The sequence below is a fragment of the Mycteria americana genome, chromosome 3 (assembly GCF_035582795.1).
Source record: "Mycteria americana isolate JAX WOST 10 ecotype Jacksonville Zoo and Gardens chromosome 3, USCA_MyAme_1.0, whole genome shotgun sequence".
Taxonomy (NCBI): Eukaryota; Metazoa; Chordata; class Aves; order Ciconiiformes; family Ciconiidae; genus Mycteria; species Mycteria americana.
The window spans coordinates 45,517,077-45,540,185 of NC_134367.1; the positions used below are offsets into that span (position 1 = coordinate 45,517,077).

A 23,109-nucleotide genomic window follows, 5' to 3' on the forward strand; every position below is an offset into this window, starting at 1 on the left:
TCTCACCAGGTTTCATTCTGTGGCATGGAGCACAAAAAACTTCACAGGACTTTGGTAGTAGGGTAAAGAGACTCAGCTGTGGACAGGTTGAGGGGACAGAAGATTTTGATTATGTGTCAGCTGTACCATTGCTGTCTTCTGTCATATCACTTAATTTTTCTCTCTCTTAGTTCCCATGTTGGGAAAATGGTTGAAATGTACACTTCCCTCAGAGAAGCTCAAGTTTTACTGCTTATAAATTGCTTTGAGATACTTGGAAGGAAAATGCTATATAATTTTGAAGTTCAGATTCCCCAGAAGGTGTAAAATGGCAAACTTCCATGAGCTGTGATAATTTACAACAGCTGAGAGTTTACCTTCTGTCCCTACCTTACTTCACTTTGAGCTTGAGTAGATGAAAAGTTTAGTTTTTCTATTATAGCAACTCTTTGCTTTAATATAATATGATTCGTTACCATATATAATGTTATATATTAATGTAGTTCAGCTAGCCTTTAGTAAAGCTGATTTTTGATCATAGTTATTTTATTGCAAATCTAAAAAGCTGAAATATTTTTATTGAGGTTAGTCAATGTCTTCTAGGTAGGCTTCTGTCTAGTCTCATTTCCAGTAAATACAAGAAATGGTAAAATAAATGCACTGGATAAAGCGTGTAAAAGAAATGAATACAGTTTTGAAATGTGTACATTCTATTCTTAACTGTTACTATAAAACTGTCATTTTTTTCTATGTGTTTCATATGAAACACATACATAAAAAATGAAACTAACGCTGTCTCTCTCAGAACCTTTGTGATAAAATAATGGCCTTTCTGGGAAGACCAGTATCATTATGTAGCACCAGGGAGGAAGGAAGCTTGCAGTAAAGCACTGGACTGAGAACGCAGGGTGGAGGTATTTGGTTGGTGGAGAGTTCATCTTTGGGATGAAGAATTCCTCCCTTCCTCACAAGGATGTTGTGCAGAAACATTTATTAGAAATTTCAGAGGCGGAGATACAGCTGTTAAAATTGTTACTAATGGAGCTGTTTAATTATGACTAAGAAATCTGCCAAAGTCGTGTAGGTTATGTATCCTTCCTTGTACCTGTCGACGACTGTGCAGGACAGTATTTTTGTCTAGCAGCCCTGTGAGGAAATCTGGCAACTGGTGATTGATGCTTTACAGCTTAAATGCTTTAAGAAGATAAATCTTATCAGCACTTGAGAAAAATTGAGAAATATTTTTAATACATGGTGATTCACTTTAACGCCATTAATTTTGATAAATGTTTGCTATTAATACAGCTGCATTATGTACCTCTACCGTAATCACAGTATCATATCATGAAATGCATCATTCCTGCTGCTAGACAGACTTCAGCCAACAACTCTACTTGCTGCATGTTATTCAGTGCTGAAAGATCAAAATCAAATTTCTGCCTCTTGGAAAGTGGCTCACAGACTGCAGGCTGGTGTTCTGAAAGCTGCAGGTTGTCATCTTGACATCACGTAGATCCCAAACCAGCAAAACTCCAACCAAGAGGCAGAGCATTTCTTATTTAGCAGAGCAAGAGCTTCCTAAAGTAGTACTCTGGACAAATCCACTGCAGCTTTTGCAGAGACTAGTAAGAGGCCAGGGGGACATAAACTGACAAGTGCTTTCACCCTCCAGATCTAATGAACCTTGGGGTTTTCTGATCTTCCTTTTGGGCCACATATTTCCTGGAGTCATAACTTACTTATATTTGGCTTCCCTCTCTATTGCCTGAGCCTACTGTCCGATTCCTCAGTCCTCCAAACCCTGTCCATCTGTGAAGCTGTGGGTCTGTGACTGGATGGCAGTGATTATGGTTGGGTCTAGAAGGATGCACGTTTTGTCTTTCTTGCCAGCTGTGCTCTCAAACTCCAGTTTGGGAATGCACTTGAGGGGCTCCCTTGTACACAAAGCCACCGCCACTGCTGAAGCAGGGGTCTAGCAGTAGTGTGGGGATGGCTGAGTGGGAGCTGAGGACAGATAGCAGAATGACAGCATCTTTGAATATGTGGTGTGATCCTTGTGGTGGGGACACTGTGAATGTGAGACTTTGCTATTTGTGTAGAGAGAAGCATGTTTGCTTCTGAGCCTTCCCAAACAAAGCACGTGGTGGCAGATTCCCAAACTGTTACTTCCCTTCTCCATTGGCATGTTAGGAATGTTTTGGGGTCATTCCCAAGAGTTCACTAAACCTATGTGTATATTGTAAACAGCGTCTTTATACTTGGAAAAGGTTGGGCATTTTAATATTTGAAACAGGAGGAAAGGTGGAACTCAGCTGTCAACCGAGTGGAAGCACTGGGGGGAAGTAGGTGCCAAGTCACTGGCAGACTGGGCAACTTTTGTCATGCTTCCTTTATCTAGGACTTGGAGCCAATAGATCTTTCTTAACTGGGCTGGGTTGGAGCCTTCATGCTATCTGAGGGTAGTAAGACTTTCCTCACTACACAAAGAAAAAGCACCAGAGAGCCTGGTCCTTTCAACCTAGTTACACCAACAGTAGACTTCAATAAATTAAAGTGAAACAGGAACCAGTGAAAATGGCATCTTCTGTGTCAGCAAGGGTGTGCAAGCCTGCTCACAGCTTCTTCAGCTGAAGGCACTTGTGTGTTTTCCACTTAGATGAATGTTCTGCTTACATCCCCAAACTTTTAAGGAATTAAAACTTCCATTCTGTAGTGTGAGGAAAAGGTAGAGGAAACAAAATTTCTTAAAAGCCTTTGGTTTTTAAGTTTGGATCAATCTTCTCTATCCACTCCTCCTTCAGGCAAATATTAATCTTTGCTTCTAAGCTGCTTTTTTGTTTTGGTATGCTGACCTTGGATGTTGGTACACATTTTGTGATGCTTGACAGACTAGAGAACATCCAATGATGACCAAGATCACAGAACAAAAGATTTACGACTCGTCACTTGAAATACTTGCTTCCTTCAGAGGTACAAAGAGGTTCTTTTGATTTACCGCACCTTCCTTACAGCGCTGTTGTGAGGATGGGAAGCCATGTGGCTGGAGCTGGGTGAGGCTGGGAGGGCAAGCGAACTGTAGCTGAGGAGGTGCAGGAAACTTGAATCTTCCATTCTCTCCAAATTTTGCCAAAGCAGCCCCCAATTTTTTTATTTTTTTTTTATTTTTATTTGTGAGGCACTCTGATTCTCTTCCGGTGAGTAAGGTAAGAAACACCTAGTGGGATTGATTCATCTTCTATCCTTTAGAATGTGGGAATGAACAACCCACCAGAAAACTAAATGTTGATGCTGTCAGTGGCATGATAATTGGTCTCTGCTTTCATCTCCAAACAATCCCTTGCTTGGAATCTATTATTCAGTCTAAGAGAAAAAGGGTTATTAATGCAGTGTTCTTTAATTTTTTTCTTTTGTGTGTGTGTGAGAGAGAGAGAGAACAGGAGAGCAATAACACAATAAATATATTGGCTAAGAGAAAACATTTGCAAGAGATCCTTGCCCATTTTTTTTAATCTTCTCTTATCATGAAGAATGTGAGCCATGATAAATTGTTCTGCTAATCAAACAGCACTGAAAGGTTAGGTCATTGGAAGTCTTTAGTCATTTTGTGCTTTTCAAGAGTGAATTTGTTAAAATTATGCTGAATACCCACTTAAAGCCTGGGCTGAAAACCCTACCTGTGTTTTATAACTCTGCACTGTCAGAACTCATAATAAGTCAAACATTCTTTCAGAGGTACTCATAAGGGAGAAAAAACCCTGTAAATTTAAGAGTAATTTCAGATTGTAAATGAAAAAGAGAGGCACGACTGTTCATTTGCACCAATCATGCCTTCCTTTCATCTGCTCTGATTAGGCCTGGTGCGGTTTCATCAAACTACTCCATCACTGAGCTGTCACTCCAGTCGTCTGTTGATTGAAAACAATCAGGGCTCTGATGGCACAATTATTCTGACCCTTTAACTAGAGGCTGCTGTGATAATGAAAGGTTGATTATGATAGTTTGTGCCTCTTTCAGTTTGCCAAGAAGGTTAATTTGGGCATCAGACGGATGTTTAATGGGCGCTTGCTGGCTACACTGAGGTAAATGAGAACGTGCAGTCTTCGATATTGCACGGATATAGTTTGGCTGTCAATCATTGTCATTTTGAGTTTGTGCCTCACACTCTGGAAATCACATTTTATTTTTTCCTTGGGATTTAATTTATTCTGTGCCCTGAGGAAGTTCTTTCACTCTGTGACCTTCACAGTAGCTTTCTCTGTCTTTTTTCCCTTCCCTCAAATGGAGCCCAAAGGCATAATACATCTAGAGGAACATTTTTCTTTCATTTTTCACATTAAAAAAAAAAGGGAAATTTTAAAATCCCTGTTTATCAACTCACCCCGAACAGAGCAAATGTTTTAATTCTGATTGTAAAATCAGAATGTGCAAATGAAAGCATGCCTGGTTGCTAACGCAGCGCCACACGGGGGGCTGCTTACACAGACACACATTTGTAAAACTGACAAACAGGTAATTTTAAAATGTCCCTGTGTAAAGAGGGTGGGGGATGGCACAGCTTTATTTTCACAGGCTGCACGCATACGCGTCAGCCTGGTGCCTTGTAAATATGGTCTCAGTCACTGTACTACAACTTTTTGAGTTGGAAAGCCTCTCTTCAAGGTTCAGGGGCAAAAGGCATTTCATTGCTGATTCAGAGATTATTAATATTTACTGTGTTCAGATTGAGAGAATCCTATGCATAATTTTGTAGTTGTTTGGCTCAAGGTGCAAAAGAAATGCAAATACATCATAATTTTGATTGTTCTACATGCAGCTCATTACAGTCTTATTTTTATGCACATTTTTAATTCAAAATAAAAAGAAGAAAAAGATTTCTATCTTTAAGGCTCTCTGGCATCTAGGTTTGAGCCACTCATTTTCCATGCTGCCCACAACTGTAAGGTAGTACCTGATTGATACAACTGCGAAGAGAGTCTGGAGGCTGTGCTATGTGGTTATGTACTAACTTCTAAAAATGTTCACGTGCAACTCATGGCTTTGAAAAATTGCATTTGGTGGTTTGGTTTTTTTTTTCCTGAAACAATTCTTCACCCATATGTTTTATTCTTAAATGGGTGATACAGTCCAATGTAGTTCACCTTAAATAAAATGCTTAAACTGATATCCTAAACCCTCCAGGTTTTGTCCTTTGTAGTCTCTGGAGAGAGAGAAGGACTGAGACCCTTTAGAGATCCAAATTCAGGCCCTTTGGAGCTCCCTGTTCATTTTTAAAAAGTGGAAGTTCATAGCCTTCAGTGGACTTTGTTTCAGAGCTTTAGTAAATGTCCTGGTTTATTCATAGGTTCTGCTCCTGGACTTGAGATTTGAAGAGCCAGGGTGGTGCTGATGATAGCCAACTGAGACAGAGAGTGGTTTTGAGGCAAGAGGTTCCAGTCTGGAATGCCTGAGGCTTGCTGAGTTAGGTAAACTTCAAGGAGAGTCCAAATCGTGTGCAAGTTTACGGCCAAAATACATATTTCTAGTGTTCTCAAATGCAAAACTTGGAGTTTACTAGTTCAGTGTTTTAAAGTTCCCTCAGTGCCTTGAAGTGATTGCTGTAGTAACTGTGTTGCTTTCATTGCTTTTTTTGGCTTATCAGGCAATAGAAGCAGATCTATAGCACTGTCCAGTATGTTAATGATGCAAAGATATTAATTTGATTTTTTTTCTGGCCTAACGTTTTTGCTTGAGTTAAGCAACAGGACTGCTCAGGTGAGATTTGTGTTAAAAGAAGAGATTTGTAGTTCTTTCTCTTTCCTTGATATATATATATATATATAATCATCATCAGATTGTGACACAGAAATATGATAATTTGTGTTGAATATATCTGATATCAGTCCAGGAAAATATTTCCCTCCACTTTTTTGTATTTAAAATTGTCCTTTCTCCTAAAATGAGAATGTTCACTGTGTTATTGTATGTAAGATTTCAATTTGTTTTAATGAGACAATATGAATTCATTGTTTTGAAACCTTATAAAATTTAATGTTTCCTTTTATTTGCTGTTGCTAAAAAAAACCCAACTCCAAAACCCTCATTTTTTCTACCGCTGTCACTTTTTGGCTTCATATCAACTATTAGAGACCTTAGATGGTATAAACTGGCATAATTCCTTTGCAGTCTGTGTGGCCACAACATGAATACATCAGCTGAAGATGAGTCCAAGATGACTTTAATGGGGTTCCCGTGGCCCCGGCCTATCGCAGAGCCCAGGCTTAGAGGAGTGTTTTCTCTCCGAGTGCTGTGGACATAAACTTTCCCTGACACTGACTTTGTGACTTAAAGTCGTTTCCAAGTGAACCTGGGTCTAATGAGTATGTCAAGCTTTTTTGCACTCATAAAGTAGCTTGGCTTTTCTGGTTAGAAAACCTGCTGTGATGTCAAGTGAAGGTCTGACATGTTTCCCCGCAGAGTGGCATGAGAAGGATTGCAGGAGGACGTGAACAGTCAGGGCAGTGTTTTCTTGTTTCCTGGGATAGCTGGCAGTCCAAAAGACCAGGTAACTACTTATTGCAGAGTTATCTTCAACAGGGGTGAAACTCTTAATTCAGCGTTCACCTCCACTGCCTCTGTGCCCTCTCTGGCTGCGGTACGTATGCAGTACCTATACCATTAACAGCAGCGAGGGAAGGGCCGCGCTCCGAGGCTGCGTGAATTGGACTGCCGAAGCAGTCTGCTGGAAGCAGAAGCACCCATTGGAAATGCAATGAAATCACAATGCAACGTGCAGGTGTGTTTAGACGTATGCTCCAACTGTGGCACAATGTATTTTTCCGTCTGTTTTCTGCTGTTTTGAGAATGTACTCCATTGCTAAATCAAGTAATGTAACCTTGGAGAAGAAAAATCCTTTGGGTTAAGGCTTTAGAATAAGAGAATTAATCTGGTTTGAAAATCCTGTCCTTCTGAGGGTCTACTTGTGTCATTTACTTAGTTTAGAAGATGAATATGGCAAAATATATTATTTATTAAAGTTGATATAGGCACTAGGCTGTAGCTTCCTTTTCTCCCACACTCACACATTAAAATTAATAGAAAAGAAGCTTCTAGCAGTTTAAACAGAATTTGCCTATATGGCACTAGGAGTAGGAGTATTTCCTTATTTTTGTAAATTATTTAGCAGCGATACAAATATTTTAAAACACAAAATTGTGGATGGTCTCTTTGTTTTTGCTTGCTTACTTGTTTGCGTTTTAAACACAGTTGTAATTTCAAGTGCTATTGGTATCTCCTTAGAGAAGTCTGAATGTCTCTCCCTGCAATGTCATAAAGTGTATAATGGCTTTGAGTTTATTTTGCCAATACTGATTATAGTTGCTAATCACTACTGCCGGAGAGGCTAAAAAATAGGCGCTATAATTAGTGTATAGACAGGGTGAATTTGGACTTTCTATGTAGGCACCAGGTTTCTAAGTCTGGATTAAACAAAAACTGAGTAAAGGTGGTGGAACTTGCCTGTCAGCAAACATCTGTATATTTATCAATGCTATATGGAAGTTTGTCCTTCTGCCGTATGTTCTTGAGAGTTATATTTGCCTCCTTTACACTGCAGGAAATTTAGAACTGTATTAGTGACTAATCAGTGACTATTTCTACTACAAGCAAAAGACTTGTTTGGGAACTTAATTTTCTGTCTTTTGAACTTCTCCAGCCTTCCAATAACTGCCAGACCATCCAGTGACTAGAATATCTGTTCACCCACACAGATAACTCAATTTTCTTCCATGCCTCCATAGTGTGAGACACCATGTTCTGCTAGAGAGCACCGTAACAATGTATGCTGCATAACAAATGTATAAGTCTAAGGCTCAGTTTGTGAGTGTCCCTAAAACCATATGACCTGTTCCATAGCCTTGTGTCACAGTTTAGGAGTTGGTCCTGTATTCTATGAATATACATATAAATACCGACATTTGTAGCTTGAATTCCTAGCAGTTATTTTTAAGGAGTGTCCCAAAATGAATTTATGGCATTTAAAACTGAGTAACAGTCATTGTTATCAACAGCAAGGCAAGGAGATAAAAACATTACAGCTTTTAGCTCCTATGGCCTGTTCTCTGCCTTGGAGTGCCACAGATTAGGTGTGGGTGACGCAGAATACTGTAGTCAAATTGCGTTCAACAGTAGCATGAGTTGATCTGGACAGGAGCTTCTAAACATGTTGTGATTCCCAGACCTCAGTTGCCTCCCTAAGACCCAGTAGAGCTTCTCTGCTCATTATCATCTAGATGGTCTGTAGGCATTTGATATAGTGATATGCAGGGTTCCTACCCTGCTTTCTAAATTAATATAGTAAAATGCAGTACTCCACTGCAAACTGACCTCAGACATGGAGTCTGGTACGAGCCAGTAGCAACCTGCACAAAAGACAGCCTGGGATTAAGCTTACCCTCCCCATTGCTATTGCAGTTGCTTGTCAGAAGGGAAAGGTGGTAGTGCAGACCAAAGACACCTTTAGGTGCAGCATGTAGAGGATCCCAAGGAGGTTGCAATAAAATTAATTTGGAAAGATTCAAAAGTTTTCATCAATAAAGATGCAGGATAGATGAGTGGGGATGAAACAGTGTAGGAAAGGATGGAGAAAGTTTTGGTTCAAAACCGGGAATAGATTGTACATCTCTGTGAGTGCCAGCAGAATCTTTGTATCACTTTGCACCATTGCTGTGGTGGTTTAGAAATTCTGTGATTTTAGAGAAACGTTAAGCATTATTGGTTTCAGTGAAACATTTTTTACAACTCCAGGAATATTCTCGGTGCAGACCAAAATCAGTATGAACCAAATTGCTTTTGCCAAACTTCATGCAGCAGAGAAAATGTATTGTAATGGAGATGTCCATCCCTTCTGCTGCAGATCATCACACGTCCCATATGCAGAAACGAATGCAGATAGCGTGTCTTTAAAAGGTATGAATGTATGTAGTGTTGCTTGTGTGTTTATATAGTATTTACTGGGGGGCGGGAGGGAGGACAATACATGAAAGAGGATGGATGAAGTTCTAAGATATTAATAGGCATTAATGTTAAACTTCCTTTAAAAGCCTTGTGGTTACCAAGACCTGGTTTACATTAGTGCATGTCTTTTAAAAGACTGTAATGTCTGTCATTATAGCACAGGTGATACCACCATGATGCCACTTTAGATGTAAATGAAGGCATGAACTATAAGCAAAAGAAGCCAATCTGTTGGGTGCAAATGATGACAGATAAGAACTCAGTTTTTGTAAATGCTTCTCTTTTAATATAGCAACACACACATCATTCAGTTGGTATGAATTCAGTCGGTGTCTTCGTCATGATGAAGATAGCCTGAATTCCACTTCAATTTCAAGTGTCTAGTCAATGATGAGAGCTGAGTGCTGCTGAAGACTTTCAGGAATGATTCACATGGCCTAAGACATGGAGTAGGGAGTTGCCTAAAACCACTCAGGAGACACCTGACACATGGATTTGGTGGATTTAGAATATGTGAATATAATGCTCAATGATTTGAAGACCATAAACACTTTCAAATGTATTTAATTAACTCCTTTTTTACTAACAAATCTAAATACATATAGCTAATGCACATTTTGAAACTCAATACAGCATTTAACTGACTGAACTACTGTTGCAATTTTTGATGGCCTTCATTGATTCTTTGTTTCACAGGGGTTGAATAGCGCAGTGGAGCAAACGTGCTTCCAATGAATCTTAATAAGAAGATGGTTTTGGTTTGTCTTTTTCCCTCTCTGACAGAATACAGAAGTAGCAATAAATTTCATATACCATGCGTATATGAAAGCCTTGAGTAAGATAGAAGCCTTTCTTTTCAGCTCCTTCGTGTGACATTCCCATGAGCAATACAGAGCAGTAAGTTTTAGCTGAAACTGTTGTTACCTCACGAGTAGTTAGAAACTCCTGCTCCACAAGTTCTTTGTCAGGATGAAATGAAGTATCAAATAGAGGAGTCCGTCCTCATCCAGACCTAGTCAATGTCTTTGTTAATGACTTGGATGAAAGAATAATATGGGGTTTATGTTTTCAGACAATCGCAAGGTAGAATGGTCTCAAGCACATTTGAAAATATAATTAGGATTGAGAATGATCTTGACAGATTGGAGCAGTGGCCTGAATTAAATAGTAGAGAGTTCAGTAATGACAGAGAAAGCATGACACTTTGTGGAAGCTCTGCAGAAAAAAGAGGAATAGTACTCAGTCATAAGCTTAAACATGAATCAGCAGTATCATAGTGCACTGATGGTCTTGTGTAGTGATGTACAAACAAGAATGGCATAGATAGTTATGATCAAAGCAATCCTTCCAATCTATTTGCTACTACTACAGCCTTAAAAGGAAGACTGTATCCAGTTTTCAGCAGTAAACATTAAGAAAGAGGGGCATTTCCTTTCAATAGCAGAGAACTGTGAGCCAATCAACAGAGGTTTAGAAAATGTGACCCAAGATGGATTGAGAGACTTTTTCATTCAGAGAAGAAGAAACTGCAGCACACATAACGAAATGCATCAGAGGTGGAGGAGAAAAGGAAGGTAGCAGACTGCTTTTCGTCCTGTATGGACGGATTAATTTCAAGGGTTGGTCTGGGGGTTCCTGAGCTCTGCAGTATAAACCCAAAGGTGGAAAATGAGGCACTGAGTTGGAGGGTTTAGAGCTCCTGCACAGGTAAAAGGAAAATCTGTCCAAGAGGATAGCTGAGTGTGGGGGTGGTTTTCCTGAGGAAATTTGGATATCTTCATCACTGAAGGTTTTCAAGAATAGCTTACACAACCATTCTTGAAATGGTTAAGGCCCTTCCTAGCCTCTTTTTAGACCTGGTTGGATTCAATATGCTTTATGTAATTTAAAGGCTATGTTTAATTTTGGCTGTTGATACCAGCTGCAATTGCTGAACAGTTTTAGAGTCTTTCTTTCTGTCAGTCCCAAACCAGCAGAGCCTCTTCTCTGCTTCTCTCTTATCTGGCTTAATTTCTGATCCCTTTACACCTGTCTCCACTTTCTGAATAAAATAAATGAAGAAGGAAAAAATACTGAAGTATTCAGTATGTATTTTGTTATACTCCTTCAATATTTTGTCATAAGTAGAATGAAAGATGAAGGGGAGAAAGGGCTTTTCTAATCATCTAACCGTAATCTTACTTCTCTTTCTAGTGTACCCATGGTCTCCAGTGATCACATAGTCCCTACATTTATATTATTGCTCCAGCAGCTTGATCCTGGGATATTGTGGTCTCCTACAGCATCGCTAACAGTTTGCACAGCAAGGGTATTGCATAGCAGTATTGCAATCTGATAATGCTGTGGAAATTCTTTTGGGGGACTGGTGCAATACAAAGCTTTTATGTATATTATAGGTGGAGTTTTAGTAGGTATCTTTTATGTTGACTCACATGCATTCATAACTACTTTTTATATTGATTGATATCACTACTGAGGCAAGTGTATAGCTCTGCTTGGAATGCAAGCACAGTTTTCAAAAGACCAAATTTTGACAGAATTGTACACAAATAATTGGTGTCTTGTTTTTCCCTTCCTTCCCCCCACTTTTAGCTGGCTGTGAGGTGGTTGGAACACAACTGCCGCTACCAGTACATGGATGAACTTCTCCAGTATGTCCGCTTTGGCCTTATGGATGTGGATACACTGCATACCGTAGCTCTTTCTCATCCTCTTGTCCAAGCTAGTGAAACTGCGACAGCACTTATTAATGAGGCCTTGGCTTACCACCAGAGCATCTATGCACAGCCAGTTTGGCAAACCAGAAGGACAAAACCTCGCTTCCAGTCAGACACTCTTTACATTATTGGTGGGAAAAAACGTGAAATCTGTAAAGTGAAGGAATTGCGATACTTCAATCCAGTAGATCAAGAGAACGTTCATATCGCAGGGATTGCAAACTGGAGCGAGCTAGCACCTATGCCTGTAGGGAGAAGCCACCACTGTGTTGCTGTCATGGGAGACTTTCTTTTTGTAGCTGGTGGAGAGGCAGAGCACTCCACAGGGCGCACTTGTGCGGTGAGAACTGCCTGTCGATACGATCCCCGCACTAACTCTTGGGCTGAGATAGCTCCAATGAAGAACTGTCGGGAACACTTTGTGCTGGGAGCAGTGGACGAGTACCTCTATGCAGTAGGGGGCAGAAATGAATTGCGTCAAGTGTTACCTACAGTGGAACGCTATTGCCCCAAGAAGAACAAGTGGACCTTTGTACAGTCCTTTGATCGATCGCTCTCATGCCATGCAGGATATGTGGTGGATGGTCTTCTTTGGATATCAGGTAGAAAACGTTTCACACAGTTTGAGGTACTAACAATATACCAAAATACTGTCTCGAATGAAACTAATAAATCTTCTTAGGTTTATATGTCAGGATAACTTTTGTCTTAGGAGATGAGTATTTCAAAGAATTTAAGCCTGGAAGCATAAAATCAAGCTTGATTAGAAGTATAGGAGCATAACATACCAATACAATATTTTTTGTCTGCTAAATATCTCTCTGTGTTTCCAAGCTGCATATATCATATGTGCTACCTCCAGTCGCCATTCATAAATCGCAGTGAATCGAAATGATAATGCACTTTTGGACGAATTTCAAGTGACAAATTCTGTGTGCTTCCTAAAAACAAAAAACAAGACCCAATTTCTGTAGTATGATCTGGTACCACTGCATTTATTCCTGATAATGAAATGGAGAATTAAGTGCTTTTTGGCTTGTGTAGGTCCAGGGCTTGAAGGCAGGTATATGAACTGCTCCCACTTGCTCTTGAGGATACTGTAACAGGCCAAGATGACCTTTGGTAGAAATCATGCACAGCTCTGTCCATAACCAAGTGTACGGGACTGCCTGATGTAATCATAGCTTTATGGCACAGACAGATGAAAGTATAGGCCTTGTAATCTTAAACTAACGTACCATTTGCAACTCAGTCTGATGTACTTTTTATTTTACATGTACACAATGACGGGAGTTGCGGACATTGTGCCATCAATCTTTGCAGTGACTCCTCTGTTATTAGTCGCTTTGGAACAAGGTGCTGTCTACAGAAAAATTGACAGGAGAAAAAAACCCCACCTTTTAGTAAGAAGTGTGTCATGGAAGTTTATAAAGTTGTAATATTTATCAAGGAAGTTAATGAGTAAATGGGCCAGCCCTTGAGGAAAATGCTCAGTGATTGCCATCTTCACTGCATATACCCTCTGGGGATTTTAATATGGGCTGGGATCCCTCTGGTGAAAAGATGGTATATGAATGAAAGATTAAGTTAGCTACTTAGGCCTTTGTGCTTCTGCCCAGGGAAGTGGTGGAGTCACCATCCCTGGAAGTATTTAAGAGACGTGTAGATGTGGTGCTTAGGGACATGGTTTAGTGGTGGACTTGGTAGTGTTAGATTAACAGTTGGACTCGATCTTAAAGGTCTTTTCCAACCTAAACAATTCTATGATTCTGTGACTCTCAAAGTATGTCATTTAGGTTAGTGGAGCTCCTTGCAGATGTATCTTTCTGCCCATATGGATTAAGTGCCTTGTGGGAATGGATTCCCAAGCATTGGCAGGGGAGGTAGCAGGTATCTATTTTTATACATGTACACTAAAATAATGAATAATGACTTTGGAATTAAAAGCATGACAGAATGCAGAAAATCACCAAGATCCCTGGCAGGTGCTTTGGGTCACTTCCTTCAACAACTGGCATCAACAGCATCATGTAGAGTTTGTGCTGTGTGTTAATTCTGAAGTGTGCACACGGTGGACTTGAGACCCAGGTGCGGTACAGAAACAGGGTTTCTGCTTTAGGGTATCAGCTGGGCACGTTCAGAGCATTACCCTGTTTATTCTCTACCTTTCCTATTTTATCAGTGGAGAGAGATGTGTGCCTGTGATGGGCAATTCAAATACATGGATGCTACTACTGCTGTGTCTTGATTTTTTTTTTTTTTCCCCCTCCTCTTATGGTTTACATTTGTCAGTCTCTATTTATGAAAAACAGGACTTTTTAGGAAATTGTGCTAAATGTATTCATATAAAATCATTGAACGAGCACTAGAAACATCCATCAGAGTGTGGTCCTTGCTCCAGTACATGAAAAAAATAATATTTTTTCTTAATTTCTTTTTTTTCTGTACAAAAGAACCCCAAGGAAGTATTTGATAGAGGTTTTTAAGTGAAATGTGGGACTGGTTGAAGATTAGTTTTAATCTCTCCAGATATGCCAGGAAAGGGAAAATTATGCTGAGGATTAATTAATGTGCTTAGTTACGTAAGTGAAATGCATGCCTGCCTGTGTGTTTAAATACTATCTGCATTTATATAATGAAGCAGTATGATATTCTGTTCAAGGATATGCCTCTAATACAGCTGTAGAATCAGGGGAAGAGGTAAGTGGAAGCCTATTAGATAAACTCTTTAAAACTGGGCAAAACAACAAAATATATTTTGTTATCAGCATTGTTCCATTTATATTTGAAAATACTACCAACATAACTTCTGTTATAAAGTCACAGTAAGGAGCAATGTTTTGGCAGTGCAATAAGATAGACAGGACTTTTCGGTTGTATTTTGTATAGTTTTTGAGAAAATGCTTAGCAGTTTTGAGTTGCTAGATTCTGACAGGTTATTATGAATTACGAGGGCATTCTATGCAATACTTCAGTAGGGTATTGATCTGAATTGTGTACTCACAGATTGAAAACTGGGTTCTGTGTATTGAATAGAGCTATTTTATAAATAAAAGTAGATGGAGATGCAATAACTGTAGCTAGCTTTCTATTATTAATTAATTGCTTAGGGCTAGAATGTAGCTCGCTGTACGTGTATATTCAGGGGCAGGGGAATAGTACAGAGGCATGTTTTATTATTCCAAAAATATCAGTAGTCACTGCTCAAAAAATCCACTGCTCATCATCAAATGTAAAGTGTTAGCATAAGAGTAATCAGTATTGCAGGAGGGAACCTAATTTTGAAGTATGTGGCCTAAAATTAAGTAATTAAAAAATTAGTCTGAGTTAGGGATGTTTCTGAGCTGTATCCCTGCTGCTTTTTCTGGGAAATCGGGTCATCAGCAAGAGCTCTCAAAGTCAGTCTGCTACTACCAGCTGGCAAGGTAACCATAAAGATGTGCCCGGTTTTTTAGTAAGTGAATAAATTAAATAGTGATAATATAAGTTTCTAGCCCTTATATTTGTGGAGAGAGTCGTCAAAACACAGTCCACACACAGACCATTTACTGACTCTATAGCTAAAGCATCAGTGCCTCTGCTACAGCCCCTTGTCATCTAAAGGCTTTGCTAATCAAAAGCTGACTAGACTTAAGGGGTTTCTATTATTATTATTGGGATTCATTGTCGGCTTTACTTTGCCACTCCTCTGGGACAAATACGAGAAGGAATAAAAAATAATAGAGCATAAAATCATGTCAAAGGCAGCAAGGAAGGGAAGTGTGTTAAACAAAATGCTGTAAGCACGTGCTGGCAGTAGGAGATGGGTGGCCGGTGTTTGAGGTGTCACAGGGACTCCTAAGCTGCCACCACCCCTTTGGGGCTTGAACCTGCCAGAAGGCTCAGAGGGAGCCTTCTGCACTCGGGAACTGGTCGGACCCTCTGGGCAGCACAAGTGGGTTCAGCTCTTGAGTTTTCTAAGCTCCCTATATTGTGGAACAGATTTTTATATTTGTGTTATTATTTTTTCTTGTCTTTTTTTTTTTATTTTTTTCACAGTCTGCATTTTATTTTATTTTCTTATTTTAAAAAGTAGATGAGAATTCATTAAAATAAGTTTTCTGTCTTGACAGTGCAGCATCGGGCAGATGGTTTGGAAATTTTATAGAAAGATGAATCTTACAGGCCCCAGTTAACATCTGACACCGTGACCCATTTCACAAACGAATTGCATGCCACATGCTTGAAAAGTGAAGTATTTGAGTGAAAGGGAAACAAAATGCACCAAACCCTTTGGAGTTCAACATTACTAACAATCATTCCCTATAAAAGCAGGGAAATATTTTCCAGAAGAGCGAGAACTTGAACTATGCCCGTTTCCCTGCATCCTCCGTGGCGCGCACATGCAAATCTGGAGCCCTACTTTTCTATACCCGTTAACCTTCCTCCTCCCGTGTAGGTGTAGTGCCCGTGGGGACAGAGTGGGGCAGGGAACCTCTGCCAGGCAGTTCAGCTCTGGGCCATTCCTGCACCTGCAGCTGGGGCTAACAAGGCTTCCCCTCCGCCTCAAGTGCTCAAGAGATTAGCACATGAAAAGTCTTCTCTAAAGCAAAGTATTATGCTGTTGTTTCGCAGAGGTCCGAGTTGCCGGACCTTAAGTGTGTCAGCTAAAATCACATCTTGACATGCACATGGAAACTCAACTTGGGGGGGGGGGGGGTAAACAAACCAACCCTGTACAGTTGCTTCACATTTAACAGCTTTTTCTTCGAAATTCAAGATTCTTTTTATTTTATTATTATTCTTTCCCTTACGGTGGAGATTTTGACTAAGGAAATGACAGAGATCACATATCTTGGAGAATTATTCTGAGTTTGCAAGTGGTCTGGGGGGGGGAAGTATTACCTTACTATCAGTATGCTGTTTATTGTGAGGAGAAGAAAATTTTTTCTCAGTAAATGCCTATAAAATTGTTTTATGAGAAACAGACCTGGAATAAATAGGAATCTACAGTGTCTAACCAAATCAAGTTTTGCAGTGCAGCTGGCACAGAAATTACCAGGAGCAGGAGCTTAACAAGTACATAAAAATTGCCTCAGTTGACCCAGTCTTAGTCTGTATATGGAACGGTGTTTCTTTATTATTATTTTTATATTTGAATAAAGATAAGGGATCTCACACCTTTCAAGCATGGACATTATAGGTTTGATGCTTCTTAGATTGCATGTAAACATCAGGTTTTAATGCTTTTTAAAAAAACAACCCTTAAATAATGATTTTTAAAAAAACAACCCACAAACAAACTAGGGCTTGTACCCCTCTTGTTTGCAGCTGGATTGCATCTGGGGTGAACAGTATTAATTAGAGCTGCTGGTGGTGTCTTCCAGGGCACTCCTTAGGGTGGGAGAATATGCTCCAGCTCAGCTGTCCTCACTGCACCTGGGCTGGCTGAAGTAAAAGGCAGCGGGCTTGCATGTTGAGGAAGGATTATCTTGTGTTTAACACACAGACATGTAAGAGAGGAGAGATTTCTATTTTAAAATAGCAGAGCACCTTGGGGCGCATGTCATGAGTTTCTATATATTCCCTGGATTTGCTGGAAGGAATACACGTGGGAGCTCTTTGCCAACATGTAGTTTTACACGTCTCCCAGCAAACTCGGATTCGTGCGTGCAGCCTAGCACTTGGGGACTTCGGCGAGAGTTGTGAGATTTTTCTGGGGGATTTGGATTGGATTAGATTTCTCAAGTCATATGGGGGTCTTACTAGGACATGTTATAAATATGGATTATAAATTTTCGATTGGGAAAATGGTGTTGAATCTACTGCCTCCCACCCTTCTCTTTTTGGAGGTGTCTTTACTGACGCTGCTTTTCAGTGCAGTTTGCGGACTGTTTGGGGGACTGCAACAAACCAAAATATTTCCCGTGTGTGGGGAAGGGCTGGACAAGGCGGGCCTTGGACTCCTCCAGGACCTCTCCATGTAGAGGGGCACTGTTGTGTGAGTTGGGAACTTACGGGTCCTGCAGGGCTTAAAAAGCAGGGTTTACAGCCTGCAAGGGACTGAGCAACAGTGATTATGGCAGTGTAAAAACATTGTAAGCCCACAGGTTGGATGCTGGGCTTCCTGTGAGTGTGTTCTCGCAGCTGTAAGAGCAAGACAGACACAAGCTTGTCCTGAGAGCGCTTCTTGCCTCCTGGAAACTCATAGTCCTCAAAGCAAGCTGCTCATGTCAAAGCGGTGCTATCATCGCTCTCAGTTTATAAAACCCAGCGAGCGCTGACCAAACTAAATTTTCTGTCCTTTACCCAGCCAGACATTTTTTTCTCTTTCCTTAACTGATGGGTTACTACTACGTCAGCTGCTATTGCTTGACATTAAATTTAATAGCATGGTTTGTGTTTTTAAATACTTCTTTTCAATGCCTCCCTGCCTTTTTCTGCCTTCTTTCCTCATAGAAAACACTGCAGAGAAGTTTAAGAAATTATCTCAGAATTACCCTGTTTTTTCTGGGAAAGTATATATTATTTTTAGTACCATTTAAACTTTTTTTCTTTTTCCTATTTTTTAAGAGGCATATTGCTCTACTTTTGCCCTTTCCCAGCTGCCTGGAGTATTTTTAAAAAAATAGTTCAAGAGGACATTGCAGACTTGTTACATTTGAATTTTGGCAGAAAATTTTAAACTTTTGCTATAGCACTTCAAAGTTAGGAGGAACTTGAGTTTGAAAATTGATGCAGATATAAGATGGCATATTTAATGACAGATGTATCTATAGAAACCTGTTAAGATGCAGATTATCCCCCTGGGGAGGGGAGATCAAAACTGCCAATCTATAAAATATACTTGTTAGGGGAAGGCATGGAATCTATCTCTGTGAGCACTTTGATTGCAGGGGACAGTGTAGCAGCATGTGGCATCATAACCTAAGAGCAGACAAATCAGCTTGATGACTTTCAAAGCCAAGAATACTGCTGGAGGCAAGGGTACTCCAGTCTAGAAGAAATTAAAACATATAGAGACTGTTATTAATTCCAGATCTATTTTTGTGTAGTCAAATCTGTATGCAAATCCTTAGCATCTCATTTTGGCAGATTAATCTAAAAGTGAAGAGCGGTATGTGAAGGGAATGTAATGATAAAACACCACAGATGAGCAATATTGCAGGGGAAAAAAATGTAAGCTGTGTACTTGATATGAGGGGCTCTTTGTGAAGAGAGGCAAATAATTTTGCTTATTTGATTATTTCATTATTTTATGAGGAAGCAACCCCCTTCTTTCTCTTCTTCCTCCACATCTTTCCCCTCAAATTAAGGTGTCCTTTCTGAACGGAAATACAAGATCCAGTGTTGTGTTTCTGATGCATCTCTTGTAGTTTAACATTCTGGATGTAATCATCCAAATAACTATGATTTTTATTTTTCAAAATACTAATCTGACATCTCATTTTTAAACATTACGCTAGGAGTGAAAATAACTATGTAAAAGAAAATCAAATTACAAAACAGATATTAGAATTGTTTTGTGGATGTGGCTGATGGCCACTCACACTGTGAAGGCTACACAACAGTGTAGACAAATAACAGATTGTGAGATTAGATACGGGAGCAGTCACTGCTTTCCAATGCGTGTTCTTCCGTGTGTACTTCGCAGGTGCTGTGACGGGCAGTGCGTGGCATAGCGTGATGGAAACAGTTTGGAAAGACTACATCGCGTCTCGGCTGTCTCGTAGCCTGTAAGCGTCCCTAGGCTGGGAGCTTGTGCTGCCATTCACGTGTAGGGCCCCAGTACAGGCTGGTGCTTGCAGAGATGCACCCAAATAACAGTGTTATTCCTCCCTGCTACTGCAGTTGAAGACAAGATTCTTGAATAATTTGTCCGTAGTTTCTGCTATCCACTGACTAGATTCTTGGCCTCACTCAAATTATTTGAAGTGATCAGAGGGTACACCTATGTTAGCAAGTAGCTAGGCCCCGTAGGAGCAGATCAGCAGACAAAACCTTGGTGCCCAGTTCTCTGCATCTACTCCGCCTATAGTTCATGGTTTTTGCTTTGGACTAGATTTATTCTGGTCCTCCGATTTATTCTGGTCCCCACTCAGCTGGTACAAAACCATCCAAAAGACCAGTTATTATTTCACATTACTATGAAATAATATTTCATATTATTTCACATTTTATGCCTCTGTTAGGAACTGAGGCGCAACTGGTACACATCTGGAGTGGAGACTCTGGTTTAACTTGAATGCACAGCAGTACCGCCCTGCAGCCTGAACTGACGTGTGAGAGGCGGGGGAGCTGCTTCAGAATCACAATATGGCTCTGAACCAAAATGCTGTGCTAGGTGCAGCTGGAGGCTGGCAAAATGAGGATTCCCCAGCACGGAGGCATGTTAAGACTGGTTGGGGATAAAAGAAAAAAACCAATGACCTTAGTAGGACTGGGCTCAGCCGGCAGGAATGAAAGCAGCTCTGCCGCTGCTCTGAAACAGGGGATGTCCTCACAAAAAGCGAAGCATAAACAAATTTAATGACAGATGAAATTCCTTCCTCTCATTGCTGTGGATTTTGTCCGTCATTGGCACATGCTGTTAAAACTGTAATGTAAAAAGTTTGTCTGTCAATACGAGTTTCACCGGTGTGTGGTCACTCGTGTGCCCTAGTTAAGTCCAGACCTTCTGGTAGGATGAAAGGTGAGGTGCAGCTTGCAGGTGTTATTTCTGGCCCCATCTTCCCATGGGCCCAGCATGGTGACAGAGGGGGGACTGGGACCTGTGGCAGTGACACCACGTCCCCAGGAAGCTTGAGCACACTCAAAACCCTGTTTATGCTGGTAAGATTACAGGCTTGAGACTGAAGAATTTTTCCACCAGTTTACTCGGTGAGATTTGCCATTTAAAACCAGTAGAGTACAGGATGATCGGGGGTTAAACATATACTGTGTTGAGGTAAATAGTTGGTTTGCAGCATCTACTTGGGTCAGACTCTTTTCCGGGCTTTTCTGAGGTGGTTTATACCTTGCTTTCCAAACATAATTGAAAGGTACATATGCTAAATGGTAGTGTTGTTTCTGGTCACTACGGAGGAACCTCCCAACATCAGTCTACAGCTAAACCAGGAGATGTTCTCTCTGTAATACAGACTAAATACAGAATTTCCTTCAAATATAAAGGTGAGTGCAGTTGCACAGGGTTGCGCTATGCTTTCCAGCTGGCCGTGGTGTCCCACGTCGTGCTCTTGGTTAGGCAGAGCTCCTCTCCGACCTCTTCCTTCTCTCTGATGCAAGCCCACCTCCTCCTCCTTTAAACCTTTAAACCGTGTCACACTGCATGCTCCTTGGAACAGGGACGGGTTTTATCTTCGTGTCTTGATGACAGCTGAATGCACAGTCATTTATAAACAGATCAATTTTTATCTCGTTTTTAGCCCATAGGATTAGCTTTACAAATGAAGTGTGTGTGTGTGGGGGTGTTTGCTGTTGCTATTTTGTGTTTCTAGATGTTTGACAAATGTGCTACTTATTACCTTGTAATCAGATTAAAAAGTGCAGTGGAATGTACGCATAAGTGGTGGTATGCAATGTAATTATGTCAGCAAATGAACCCCGGAGTTGGTTATTTTGCTGTACCTATCTTGGTCCTGGTTTTGCTTATACGAAAAAATGTAACCTGTATAAACTCTTTCATAGGCGGAGTAACAAATACTGCACAGTATCAAAACAGGCTCATGGTCTATGATCCTCAGCAGGTGGGTATCTGTGGTGTATGTGTTTTTTCTCATATGTTTTACTTCAGACAGGTCTCTTACAAAGTCATTGTATGTATTTGCTAAGGCTAAAAATGCTGACCATTTGAATTAGTGGTGTTTTAAATTCACTTTGTACTGATGTGTGTTTAACAGAGTAATGGAGACCCTGACTTTTTGCTATATTTTATAAGCCTGTAGGTGTTAGAAACATGTAGATTAAATACAGAAATGTGCTTTAAATCCCCTGTATTTATCACTATTTATTTTGCTTGTTCATTTTTTTGTAATCCAGCAGCCCAGGGCAACGTATACTCAAAGTCAGCGTCACAAAACTGCTCCTTGTCATTGGCATTTCTGCTTTGAATTGCAATACAGGCTTTTTGTTTTCTGCATACTTTTAGAACTATACTACCTGGCTGTGACTTATTCTGCTGACTGCAAGGGTGCCTATCATTTCATTACCCAAGCACCTAAAATATCTTTTAGGGATTATTTCATACATTATGTATGTGTTTTGATTAGGTTAGCATGGCTCAGTAACCATTTCAGAGGGTTAGGGCATGGTTATGCCCTCTTGCTTGTATTAGGAATTAAAAGTCCTAAGCTTGCAATCAGAGTCGCATAGCCTGATTTACACCTGTGTGGAAAAGTATTGACTTTTTCTGATTGTAGGATAAGGCTTTGATTGCTGTATTTGGAACCAAATTGTGCCAGGAGATACTTCTATGTGGTTCCCACTGACTTTTTAAAGCATAGTGCATACGGGTCCTGAAGCAGAAAGCAGGCAATGACCCACCTGCCTCTTTCTTTTTGAGGTACAGTTTTATGCATCGATTGTACAAATCCTGATTCGGTCCTAAATCCAAGTGGTAACTACAGGCAGCAATCTTATTTTGTTTATGAGGGGGACACTCTTATTTAGATACTGCTTCTCTATTGTGTATCTTTCGCTTTACTTGCTGACGTGAAAGTTGCACCCCAAAATACTGGTGGCAGGGCTACTTCAGCGAGCCGTGCCGATGGCGAGAAACCCGGCCTGGCGCGTGAAGAGTTACAGAGGAAGTGTGCGCTCGCATTCTTCAAATGAGGTCTGCTTCATGTTTGTACACACAAGCTCTTTTTAAAAATTCTGCTGGCATATTGTTTACGGTGGGTACTGGAAACCATCACATCTGCTTGCATCTCGCACAGAATCTCAATAACTCTATCATTCAGCACCAGCGCTTGCTTCTGCGCGAGGCCTTTGTGGCGAGTCGATAATGCCTGCCATCTGCCACAGAGCACACAGCTACCTGCCAACAAGCCGGCTGGGGTGACCTCTGCTTCCCCACCACTGATTAGTATTCACACGCTGGCTTATTAGAAATGACCCCACCAGGCCCCTCTGTTTCTTTGCCTTTGCAGTGCTTTGCGGCTCACCTGGCAGGCACTGCAGTGGAGGAAGCTAAAGATATAATCAGGGGATGCAGGCAGGCTTTGCAAAGCAGATGGTGTCTATAGTCTGGTGTTAAGAGACCGGACTACTAATGCAAACATTAATGCCTAATATTCAACTATTACACATTGAAATGTATAGCTATATATTGTGGAGGTTAAAAGGCAGTAGTATTGGAGGCTCTTGAGTTACCGCAAGCGGTAGCACATGTAACACAAAGAACTTCCTCACGGATTTTAACTTCCTCCACTTAAATAAATT

At 40.5% G+C, this 23,109-nt stretch overlaps 1 protein-coding gene across 7 annotated transcripts in view; it reads left to right on the forward strand.

The window, feature by feature from the left end:
* Positions 1 to 23,109, forward strand: part of KLHL32 (kelch like family member 32) — a 97,184-nt gene that overhangs the window by 69,025 nt on the left and 5,050 nt on the right. For all 7 annotated transcript variants that reach the window (XM_075497312.1, XM_075497318.1, XM_075497316.1 and 4 more), the window contains 2 exons: positions 11,564 to 12,290; positions 21,355 to 21,413. In XM_075497312.1, the coding sequence (XP_075353427.1) occupies positions 11,564 to 12,290; positions 21,355 to 21,413 (786 nt within the window). The remainder of the gene's footprint in view (positions 1 to 11,563; positions 12,291 to 21,354; positions 21,414 to 23,109) is intronic.